At 37.2% G+C, this 12546-nt stretch overlaps 1 protein-coding gene across 1 annotated transcript in view; it reads right to left on the bottom strand.

Annotated features, from left to right (window-relative positions):
* EFCAB7 (EF-hand calcium binding domain 7) overlaps window positions 1-12224 on the bottom strand; it is a 31941-nt gene extending 19717 nt beyond the window's left edge. Inside the window, exons 1-5 of the mRNA XM_009287429.1 lie at window positions 12143-12224; window positions 9635-9822; window positions 3853-4064; window positions 1205-1291; window positions 141-336 (exon numbers count right to left, since the gene is read on the bottom strand). Coding sequence (XP_009285704.1) covers window positions 141-336; window positions 1205-1291; window positions 3853-4064; window positions 9635-9821 — 682 coding nt within the window. The 5' untranslated portion in view covers window position 9822; window positions 12143-12224. The remainder of the gene's footprint in view (window positions 1-140; window positions 337-1204; window positions 1292-3852; window positions 4065-9634; window positions 9823-12142) is intronic.
* Between the last annotated feature and the right edge of the window lie 322 nt (window positions 12225-12546).

Genomic DNA, 12546 nt, shown 5'->3' with positions numbered 1-12546 from the left:
TGCGATTGCCACAGTAGAAATGAGTATTAGTCAATAACATCCGCACTAATCTGAGAAAAATTAAACAAATACTCAACTGTTCATTAATCCAGAGCATGATCTCCACCAGAATGAAAATTCTCAATATGAAATATAAATACCTTTTGTTGGTGCTAGTTTGTGATCAGTTTTCCTCGAGACTCTTGGTGATGGTTTTGACACTGGCAGCGTGATCCCTTCAAAGGAAGTCTCAGCTTGACTTCCAAACTGCTGTTGCCTCAATCGACTATCAAATTCCAGTTTCTCTCGTGCAGTCTTGCAGCACTGCTCACTGGTTGTCATGTATAAGTCACAAAACTTTAGATAAAGAAAAGTAATCTGTTAAGTGAAACATTCTTTCTCACAGTTTTAAGGATTAAAATGTAACATTAGCAAGGAAAGGACAGGTCAATAGATGTAATGCATTTTCTCTTAAAGCACAACATTAATTTTAATTTTCACAAATCAGAGCAACCACTCAAGTGACACAGTAAAATGGAGCCATGATTCAACAAGGAGGTCCAAATATGGAATAAAAATTAAGTGTGACTTTCAACCCAAGAGGTGATTTATATTTCTTTCTAGATATTTGAAGACTGATTTTTTTTTAACATAGGATTCTTAATAGGGGGTTGTTTTTCTCCTGTGAAACTATATGTATGTACAAATCTTTGTGGACTGTTTATTCAGTTCAGAACTTAGTCATTGCTTAGAGATAACATCAAAAAAACCTGATAAGATGTTGCATCTTGAAAATAAGATGTTCAACATATACAATAATGTCCCCCACACAAGAAATTATGAAATGTCACAGACATAGCTAATCAATGAGAGTTGCTAAGTTTGCTGTCAATTGTCATCTTTATTCTGCCATTCCTTTAACTCTTACCTTCACACATACTGTTAGGCTTCGTGCTTACTATTAGGCTCTGCCTAATACATTAAGTTCACTCGCAGCAAGTGACCTTTTCAAGGATAATAGCCAGATAAAGTGGGTGAAACAGAAATACTTATCAGCCCATGTTCCAGTATGTAGGCAGTTGGCAGAGGGGAGGGGGCGCCTAGGATAAGGTCATCAATAGACCAACACATGGAGGTGGTATGGATTGTGTTTGATAATGCTAATACTGTCAATAACATCAAGCCAGTAACGCAAGAACAAATACTATCACTCTGTTTGTCATACCTTGTTGTAGTCAAGTTTGCCACTGCAGTTAAAATCAGCTTGTTTAGTAATGGTACTCACTTCATCCCAAGTCATTTTTTCACCTCTCTGCAATACAAAAAAAAAAAACAACTCACTTTGGGTTCCTAATCAAGAATGCTGTTCACCTACAGCACAACTCACTTCATCCCAAGTCATTTTTTCACCTCTCTGCAATAAAAAAAAAAAAAACCAACTCACTTTGGGTTCCTAATCAAGAATGCTGTTCACCTACAGCACACATTTAATAAAAACACAAAGAAAGATTCTTTTAATATCCTTTCAGGGAATCTTATCTTGCAGCAGATTTAAATGGATTTTGATTGGAATCATCAAAGTAGAGGTCAACATCGTAAAAAATTATGTCCCTACAATGCTGCTATATACCGAACAGATGAATTGCATCAGTTTATGCAATTTTGTGGTGTCTTCTGAAAACCCACCATGAATGACACGTCAATTTCAGAAAATCTTCCATAAACTGAGGAATCCCAGCTCTCAGTCATTCTTACTTATATTGTAGCATGCTAACGAAGAGCTAACTTCATAATGGTTAGTTTCACTTATTTACTTGAGCTATCCTATTATACCAGTCTACATCTGCAATTTAGTTCACTAGAAGGGTTATTCCAGGCATGAATTTGCCTTGCACCTATCTCTACTTGGAATCATGAGTGTGAAGCCAAAGCAATTTCTCTCCTTTGGAACCAAGTCTGAAGTTGTATGTCAAAATACCATCTCAAGTGCCCCACTTGCAATGTGGACACAAGGCACATCTCTCAGGAAGAAAGCATGTCTTCCACAAGGTCCTCCAGCAATTTCCTCCACACAGATTCACAGGGCTGTTAGCAATGACAGAGCAATATATGACTGCTGTACAGAAATCTACTTCACATCACTTCTCAGTTATAGATGCATGGTGTAAACTTGGGACTGAAAGTGCGAACAACTTCATTGTTGGTAAAGATGTGATGTGGACATACGGTCCCAGAGCCATAGTGGATTGCAACAAATCAAATCCTGATCCTCCCCTCTTTGAACAGCACTAGTTGCTACTGCAAGCACATCTAGTAAGTTCTTCAGTCTGGGTCTATATGAAGCAATGCTCTGACTTTACGTAACAATACAGAGTTTATAGCTCTTCATAGCATAACTACAGTAGCACTCAACATCTGTTACTTCTATCTTTCGTTATATAAAGAATATTTCCTTACCGTTGCAACTATATCTTTTTGTTCATGCAGAATGAGGACTGAAAGTTCTGCCACAATGTTTGAATTAAACAAATAATCTTGTTTTATTGGGTCAACCACAACAAATATAGTATGTAAATAGTTTGTTTCTTCTGTTCCAGTTTGCTCTCCTCTACACTTCCTTAAAATTGTTTCTCACTTTTGAGCACTCTACTAGAATTCTACAACTAGTCCATTTTTAATTGTTACTGCTCCCTAGTGTTTGTGCTGTGCAAGATGTTTGGCTTTTGCAATGAAGGGGTTTTTTTTGGCTGTACAGAGCAAAAAACCTGACAGAACAGAGGAAGAAAATCATTGTAATCATCTGTGACGTACATCTATGTAGTTTAAAGTCAGAGCATCAGCTCTACACCAACTTGGAAAAACTGTTCTGTTTCAGGGGTTTTGTTTGCTTGCTTTGCAGATCCTCAGAGGACCTGGATTTTAATCTTGCCAACGCTCATCATTCTAACATACTCTTGCTAATGTTTTCTTTAAAGTTGCATTTCCTACAATCTCATATCATCATAAAAATCTCAGCTGCTATTTTTAAAGAAGTCTTTTCTATCCTTTCAGATTATACCATGAAACCTAAAAATACAGTGGCAGTTCAGCAGCTAAATAAGAAGTTCCAGATATTTTTTAATGTCATTATTTTAAGCCATATTAATGACATGTTCAGGTAAGCCTTATGACATTTGCATGCTTTGGGTTGACAACGCATAATCTCTAACCAAAGTATTGACTTACTTTGACAGTTTACTTTAAGACCCTGATGAACTAACTATAAGATCCAGTGAGGTCACTGGCGTGACAGAACATCATAGCTGTGATAAAACTAAAGCACTGACCCTGATATTTTATGTATAACATAAAAATATTTTTTTAACTTTGTATCTGAACATACATAGACAACAACTTGTGAGGGGAGAACAACAAAGGTATGTCATTAATTCTCTTGATAAAAGTTCATAACCCCAGAGGGCTGCAGAGGGGCTCTGTAGAGAATAGAGGGATTTGCAGTAACTGAACCAAGGGAGAGACATGTGCTTCCGTTTCTGTTGCTTCAGTGCAGCATACATAGGGTTTCAACAAAGCATTCTGTGAAAGTATGAAAAATATTTTTTCTGCCAGCTTCCACCTTCAAGGCACAATTGCTGAAAGGGACAGACAGGTTATCAACTGCAAGACTGTAAGGGGAAAAAAATGGAAGAAAGATCAGATAACCACAGAAAATCAGACATAAAATTGCAAAAAAAACCCCCAAAACCAGGAATCAGTTATTGATTCTTTTGATCAGGAATATGTGTTTACACATTCAGAATAGTTTTACCATCTAATTTCCAAAATCTCTATTAATGGTTAAAGATGGATAATTAAGTTTCTACTGATACTTACCGTTGTAAGAATTTTATAGAGTTCATCATGTAAAATATATCCAGTGTTATCTGTGTCTATTCTTCCAAATGCTTCGAGCAGTTCAGTTTTTGTAGCTGGTTTTTCTTTTTTTAAAATAGTACAAAAATCATCAAAATTCAGTGTAGTCGTTTGTGAAGTCCAATATTTATTAACTGTATTCTGAGATGGATTTCTTCCAGCCTGTTGAAGTACTGAACAATAAAAACAATATTAACTATCTATTCCAGCTGTCAGTAAAGGAGTTTTCTCAAAACATCCTTTACTCACTTTCCATGTTCAGACTTTTTTTTTTTTTAAGCCCAATCAATCCAAGGGAAAAGTGGGTCTGAAGGACAGTTTTGCTTATAGTCTCAATCCTGTGCTGCACTAATACAGACTGACTGTGACCTTCCCTGGCCTTGAATTTTGTGGTTTGTACCAGAGATGTTCAAGCAGCCTGAGGGGCAGATAAGCTCACTCACATATTCTTTTGAAAGGAGTCATGAAACAGGCAGTGCCTGGCATCCTACATCATCCCTCACGAACTATGATCCAGCACAGAGATGACATATGCTGCACTGCTGAGAGTCACACCCACTTTCTTCTACAGAAAAAGGAAGAAATCAGAGAGCAGTCTGTGACTTTTTGTAACACAACAATATCACAGGAAATATTTTGCTTAAAGCTTCCACTTACTCATATGCACTGTTCTACTAAACTCAATGGGATGTCTCCCTTAAATAAAGTTAACGGGTTCAAATCATTAATTGAACAAAATATCCATTAATTCAAAGACAGTCTCCTCAAGTGACAAGTGTAAAATTCAGCCCAGTGTCTGTATCCCCTGCCTTAATATCAAGAACCTATTATTTGTAAGCTTGCACATTATTAGATCCTATTTCTACTAAGATCCACATAAGTCTTTCCATTCATTTTGCAAAGAACTGAGACCTAGCGTAGAATTTATCTTAAAAAATCTTTTATGTCACATCTGTACATTTGAACTTAGCAATTCAAATTATGCAACATGAATTTCAAATGTAAAGGAAATATGATACCAACAGTCATACATTGCTAAGGCCAACAGCCAATACCATACATGCAACCAGTCCTACCTACACCTGGCATTCTTCAAAATGAATTTGCCAGATCTAGTTAGCCTCTTAAAAGTCTTTACTGAAAGCATCCTTTCACCAGTTTCCAGCGTGAAGAAGGCATTATGTTAAACTGAATTAAATTCTAATGCACAGTCTATCTGAAACTGGAGAGGTGCTTTTATACCCTCCCATATAATCAAGTTTTTTAGGGAAACGCAAAAGATCCTTCATCTTTACCTATGCTGGCAGTTTGATTTTTAGCCAACTGACCAAGTCTATACCGGCTGAGAGCAGTTCAGTAGCATCTGTGAAATGAGGTGGTGGCATCGTTACAATTCACAGTAGGCAACTGTGTCACCATAAAAATAAACAAACAAAACCAGACACCTTTGTTGCTAACCTCCAGTTGAATGCCAAGGACTAAATAAAGATTTCTGCCCTGTCACCTCTACAAGCAGAGTCAGGAGAATACAGCAAAGCTTACATCTTTATCCATGCAACGCTTGGGCACATAGCAATTGTTTAAGGATTTCAACGTCAAGGTCAGCCAAGGAAGGGCAGTTAGTCTGTGTATTTGTTTACGTGGATAGCTGAGTTCCCTGGAATGTCAATATAGCACAGTATTCACTTACATTTAACAGAGTATCCTTCAAATACACGACAATTCCGTATTTTTATATATCCTGGGAGATCAACACTTGCCATACCCTACATGCCTCCCAAGTTTGTATTTTTGAAAGTTCAATTAGATTGCACCTTTTATTTATACTTCTTTACAGACTGATTCTGCTAAATACCTTAAGTAATATTATACCACAGAAAATGAAGCTACTATCCATGAGTAAGTAAAACTCCTACAAATAAAATTTCACAGGGCCAATCTCTAAGTGAATATTTCACAGTTTAGAATATTAGCCAAACATCATGTAGCAAGAGATGCTTAAACACTGGCACCACTCACTTGATAAATGCCAGAATTTACTTAAGATGCAACGTAAGTCTATAATAACTCTCAATGCTTGCAAATTTTAAAAGAAGTTCTTAAATATCTCTCAAAAGACTGGGAGAAAGAGCAACTAACTGCTCTTTCTGAGTTGACCTTGAAACCAAAATGCCCAAACACTTGCTATGTAGTGAAGTGGCATATGGATAGAGATGAAAGCCAAAGCATATATAAAAGAGATGACATTTGTTCACACCACTCCTATCTTAAAATCCAGATTATCCAAAACTATCATTAGGATGTTATAAAGGCACTTTTATTACAGCTGAGAAAGCCTGGATAACACTAAGTCACATGCTGAAAGAATGTACTTGCTAACGGGTAGAATTTCATGTACTGATATAGGGAAAGAAGCTACAAACAATGAGTGCAACAGAGAAGTACACTCAGCTTTTATAGTAGTGGTTTCCACGTGGAGACCTCACGTATTTTAGGCACGGGCAATGCAGCCATTAGTAAGAAATATTTCCTCACATATGCAAAAGAAAAATACGGTCACTAGAATTATGATATAACTAAATTATTTGATAGCTTAGCACGTTCTTGCCTTTGGCCGTTGCTTGGGGGTTTTTTATTACAAACAAATGCAATGCCATAATACACATACCTTTTACTAGCATCATGATCTATGAGGAGGACTCATGAGACACTATGAGAAAGCAACCTGTACTACCACCAATCCCAAGTGCATTCTGCGCTGTACCCCAAAACCCACAAAAATAAAAATCATTAGCTTTTTAATGATACATTTCGGTTCTCTTTATCTAACTGAAGGTTTATGTTCTCATGTTTTCTTTGTCAACCATGTGAGCTGGAAACATTTTTTCCAATAAAGCAAGCTAAGATTTTCACATCACAAAACTCCAGGTAGAAAACAAGACTGAAAGACACTTTCATGAGTTTCCTAACACAATCCCATGCTATTACATACAACCATGAATAAACTTTTTCACAAAAGGACAAAAATGCTCTAAGAAAGAAAAAAAAAAACCAAAACAAAAAAAACCCCAACAAACACCAAACATGATAAGACATAATACACAATCCTACAACTCCAAGAGATAGCAAAGTTGGTATTATATTTGCTTGAGAAATTTTATCTGGGATAGTGAAACCTATTTCACAACTGAAACAGGTTATTACTCAGTCTTATCTTACTCCTTCCTTATATTACTCGGTCACTAAGATATATTTTAAAGAAATCAATTTCCAATACACAGCCCTAACTACCATTTTTCAGATAATTTTTTGTAACTTTCCTAATAATTCCATACAAGGAACTTTGAAATTCCATAGGTTTTCAAAACAAAAGCTGTCAAGCTCCACAGCTTTCAGTATCTACTAACACCTTTATTTCGTACAGCTGAAGCATTCAGAGATATTTTTTTCCTGTTGTACTGCTGACAGCAATACCACTTACACACAAATACAATATGGATGAAAAAATGAAAAATTTTGATTTTAGTCTATGGGAGCATTGTAATTCAGTAGGAGTTTAAATAAGAGTAAGAATTCTTATGAAACACCGGTGTCTGAAACAGTCCATTTGATCACATAAAGTTGGTAGAGGAAAGGCAGTATTTTTACATATTACTCAAAGTGGCTTAGAACTGACCTGTGAGACTATCTTTAGGGGTAAATTACCCTATCCATGCCTCCAGTAACAACCTCTCCTACGAGCCTGCAAACCTCTGTGCCAATTAATGCCAGTTGTGGCGATTTTCTGTGCCAGGGCAATTGCCCACTATAAACTGAACTGAGACCAACTCACATAATCATTTGTCAGGGACAGGGAAAGATTTATTGCAGAAATGTCACAATCAAAAAGCAGTATCTAGGCCCACCTCAAGTAAGCAACAATGCTACCATCAAATTTGGTGGTGTTAAACAACTCACTCAGGTCCCCTGTAAGCTGTCAGCTAGTATTGACTTCTGCCCATTTATACTGGTGATTTACAGATGAAAAGCTCTGTATACTATTCCCACTTCCACGAGTCATCCAATACCTAGCAACAAAGATTAAGGATTTGAGGAAAATGAAAAACTTTGAGGAATGGTAGTTTCTAGAAACTCTGAAAGATCACTATGTGACATATATTATAACAGGTAAATGATGAAAGTGTCTTCAAAGATACAGCCACCAACACTTGAAATCTGAACCCTATCTAAAACTACTGTAAATTCCTTAAAACAGTTTCTGAGTTTATGCATTGGGATACTCTCATTACTGAATTGCTGACTGCTGTTTGTAAACTACCCACTGTAATCATCACACACAATAGTTACCATGCTATTACATACAACCATAAATAAACTTTTTCACAAAAGGACAAAAATGCTCTAAGAAAGAAAAAAAAAAAAACAAAAAAACCAAAACCCCAACAAACACCAAACATGATAAGACATAATACACAATCCTACAACTCCAAGAGATAGCAAAGTTGGTATTATATTTGCTTGAGAAATTTTATCTGGGATAGTGAAACCTATTTCACAACTGAAACAGGTTATTACTCAGTCTTATCTTACTCCTTCCTTATATTACTCGGTCACTAAGATATATTTTAAAGAAATCAATTTCCAATACACAGCCCTAACTACCATTTTTCAGATAATTTTTTGTAACTTTCCTAATAATTCCATACAAGGAACTTTGAAATTCCATAGGTTTTCAAAACAAAAGCTGTCAAGCTCCACAGCTTTCAGTATCTACTAACACCTTTATTTCGTACAGCTGAAGCATTCAGAGATATTTTTTTCCTGTTGTACTGCTGACAGCAATACCACTTATACACAAATACAATATGGATGAAAAAATGAAAAATTTTGATTTTAGTCTATGGGAGCATTGTAATTCAGTAGGAGTTTAAATAAGAGTAAGAATTCTTATGAAACACCGGTGTCTGAAACAGTCCATTTGATCACATAAAGTTGGTAGAGGAAAGGCAGTATTTTTACATATTACTCAAAGTGGCTTAGAACTGACCTGTGAGACTATCTTTAGGGGTAAATTACCCTATCCATGCCTCCAGTAACAACCTCTCCTACGAGCCTGCAAACCTCTGTGCCAATTAATGCCAGTTGTGGCGATTTTCTGTGCCAGGGCAATTGCCCACTATAAACTGAACTGAGACCAACTCACATAATCATTTGTCAGGGACAGGGAAAGATTTATTGCAGAAATGTCACAATCAAAAAGCAGTATCTAGGCCCACCTCAAGTAAGCAACAATGCTACCATCAAATTTGGTGGTGTTAAACAACTCACTCAGGTCCCCTGTAAGCTGTCAGCTAGTATTGACTTCTGCCCATTTATACTGGTGATTTACAGATGAAAAGCTCTGTATACTATTCCCACTTCCACGAGTCATCCAATACCTAGCAACAAAGATTAAGGATTTGAGGAAAATGAAAAACTTTGAGGAATGGTAGTTTCTAGAAACTCTGAAAGATCACTATGTGACATATATTATAACAGGTAAATGATGAAAGTGTCTTCAAAGATACAGCCACCAACACTTGAAATCTGAACCCTATCTAAAACTACTGTAAATTCCTTAAAACAGTTTCTGAGTTTATGCATTGGGATACTCTCATTACTGAATTGCTGACTGCTGTTTGTAAACTACCCACTGTAATCATCACACACAATAGTTATGGGGAAAAAAATATCTAATCATTACCTAAAAGGAGTTGTTCTTTTGATTTAATATTTTCTAAACTGCTTTTTAAAACAGTCAGGTAAGCTGCTCGGCAGTTCATGTAAAAGATTGCTTCTTCTGCATGCTGGGACTTCTTTGCTTGGGAACTTTCTGAGCGTGTACCTTTCTGAATGGAGAGGGATCCGTTATTCTCAGGACTGCTGGCCATTCTGTGAAGAATACAATTACAGTTAGAATTTCTTACTGTCTTGCCTGTTTAATAATGCCTCTGCTTTGTCCTCTGAAACACAAACTAGCACAAATTATCCTAACATCTAGGTCATATGTTTTCAATTCTCTACATCTGGGATGGGAATACTTATCTGCGCTTGTAGGTAAGCACTATGAGATCCACAAACAAAAGTAGCTTGAGCTCTACTTATTATTCACAATTTATTCTTTATTGGCAGTAAAAAGTTTCATTTTATTGTATTTTATTTTAATTTCAGACATTTGATATCACAATGATTATATAGTCATGTTATTTGAAAGCATAAAAACAGATTTTCAAGTTATATGTGATACAAACCGTTGCTATCCATGTTTAGAAAAAACCACTAGGACTTTTCCTTATTACACATTTCCACTAGGATTTCTACTCTTGCCACATTAGCTAAATTCTCCTAATGACAGAAACAATGGGAGAATTTGTACAGAAGTGCACTTGTTGGCTCTGATGACTTTACTACCACTGTCTATGCCTCACATGATTTGTCACAATGGTAAATTAATGAACACACCATACCTACCACTGTTTTGCTCCCAGTGCCACCCTCATTGTTGCTACAGTTCACCAGCAGTAGCAAAGGTGGAGTGTTTTTAGGAAAAAAAAATGCCAATTTAAACATGGCCAGAGGTGTGAGAGGCACAGAATTATTTAAAAGACTTTTTCGCCAAACAACAATAACAAAGTAAGTATTATCAAGAATGGATGCAGCGCTTATTTCATTGGAGAGAGGTCTGTGGCTGCATGATCACAACTGACTCATGTCATGTCGGATTCTCTATTATATTTCTTGGTGTTAACAGCAGAGTAAAAGCCCCCTTTGTCCTCCAGTGAAAACTACATGTGAGCATGTTTATATTGAATTGCATATTTGTCAGGATTTCCTCCCTCACTCAAAAGTTGACTTTCCTATTTCCAAGACTGCTTTAGCTGGGGGAGCTTTACACAGCTTCAGCAGAGACACTGTGTAATGTCATAAACACCATATAACATTCAGTGTTAAAAAAGTGATATAATAATTATTAAATTGATTACATGCTTTTTTCTGGTGCCAACCCATACCAGAATGGGCTTTTGTTTTCTGTTTTTATAGTTATAACTCAATAAAACATATGGCTAATAGTAAAATGCGTCAAAACTATAACCCTTAATCCTTCAAATATGTGAAGTTAAGCACACAATTCTACTTTTAAGAGTTATCTAAATATAATTACTAGAAATAAATAAGTCTGAATTTAAGAATGTGCATAAAACTTTGCGCAACTTAGGCCTTTTAAGTACGAGAACACTACCCACATAATTGCAAATGAATGAAAAAATGAAATGCATTTTTTCTAAATTATTAAAACAATTCAAAGCAGTAACTAATATTGTTTGCTCACCAATGGCCAGTAAACTTTAACAGCAGCTTTCTGCTTTTACCAAGGGTGATTAAGGTTTTTAGAAGGCCGACACAGAGGGACACTAAATCGTGTTGTATTGTTGGTCTAACAGCCTCTCATATTATTTTACCCAATGTTGACTTCAGAAAAATATATTCCAGTATAATAAATTGAATATCTCAAGTTCAGCAACAAGACAACGACATCATAGGGTCCCCTTCAGGACTCATTGGATTTTTACTCAGGAGGCCTAAATCACTCGCACCTTGTTGAGTTATATAGGTCTTTTACACTTGGGAAAGAAAGATAATAATCGCTTATCATGGATGAAGTACCCTATTTATAATACACAGACCGCCTGCCTGACACTTTAATATTACACTGGCATTAGAAGGACCCCATAGGGACACTGTGATACAGTCTGGTTACTGCAAACGGGTGTCACTATAATTAAGCACCAGCGTTACACACACAAAATGGAAGCGGGTTAAAGTCAAGGAGGAAAAGAAGAATAAATGTTAATTTTCCAGTAACTAGTTTATAAAATGTGAACTCTCATTTATACTCTTTAGACTTCCCATTACCAAGATATTTCTTACGTGGGCCACAGTTCTGCCAAGAAGTGCTGCCAATACATTGCTCAGAAATCCAGTGAGCAATAGCTTAGTGACAGCACTGCCAGCAGCCCCATGGCTTAGGTTGTTAAATTTTTACTGGACAAATGACACTTTAGACAAAACAGACGGAGGGGAGCAATCCGGCCTCGACTGAAGTGGCAGGACGACACAGCCTATCACTTTCAATTTTAGTTGCTATGATTCTAACAAATAAAAACCATCTTCCAACCAGCAGTTAAGTCATAACCTTCTTGGCAATACTGACCTTTCCCGTTGCAGGTCTGAGGCCGAAGTTCACCTCCATCCACAGCAAACGCACACCGGCAGGGAAGTTTTGCACTGCTGCTTCTTAAGCTTCCAAGCCCAAGCACTCAGGCCTCGCTCACCTGAAATGAGGAAACTCTTTTACCACATGAATCTCATTACCTCCCCCTCCGGTGGGCGCTGAGGTCTTCTTGGGCAAAATTGACCATCCGCCCTCCCGCAAAAGACATTACAATCCCCTTGCCCCAGCCCGTCAGATGGGTATCAATTCTCCCGCCCGCACGTCGGGGACCCTCCGCCCTGCCCGGCGTCCCCAGCAGCCCCGAGGGGCCGGGTTTGGCCACACCTCACCTCCCGCCCAAGCTGGCTTCGCACAAACCTTCCCGAGACGGGAGGCCGCCACCG

Source organism: Aptenodytes forsteri, unplaced genomic scaffold (assembly GCF_000699145.1).
Source record: "Aptenodytes forsteri isolate BGI_AS27 unplaced genomic scaffold, ASM69914v1 Scaffold119, whole genome shotgun sequence".
Lineage (NCBI taxonomy): Eukaryota > Metazoa > Chordata > Aves > Sphenisciformes > Spheniscidae > Aptenodytes > Aptenodytes forsteri.
Note: the sequence above shows the minus strand (reverse complement) of the source record. Positions and strands in the feature narration are given on the sequence as shown.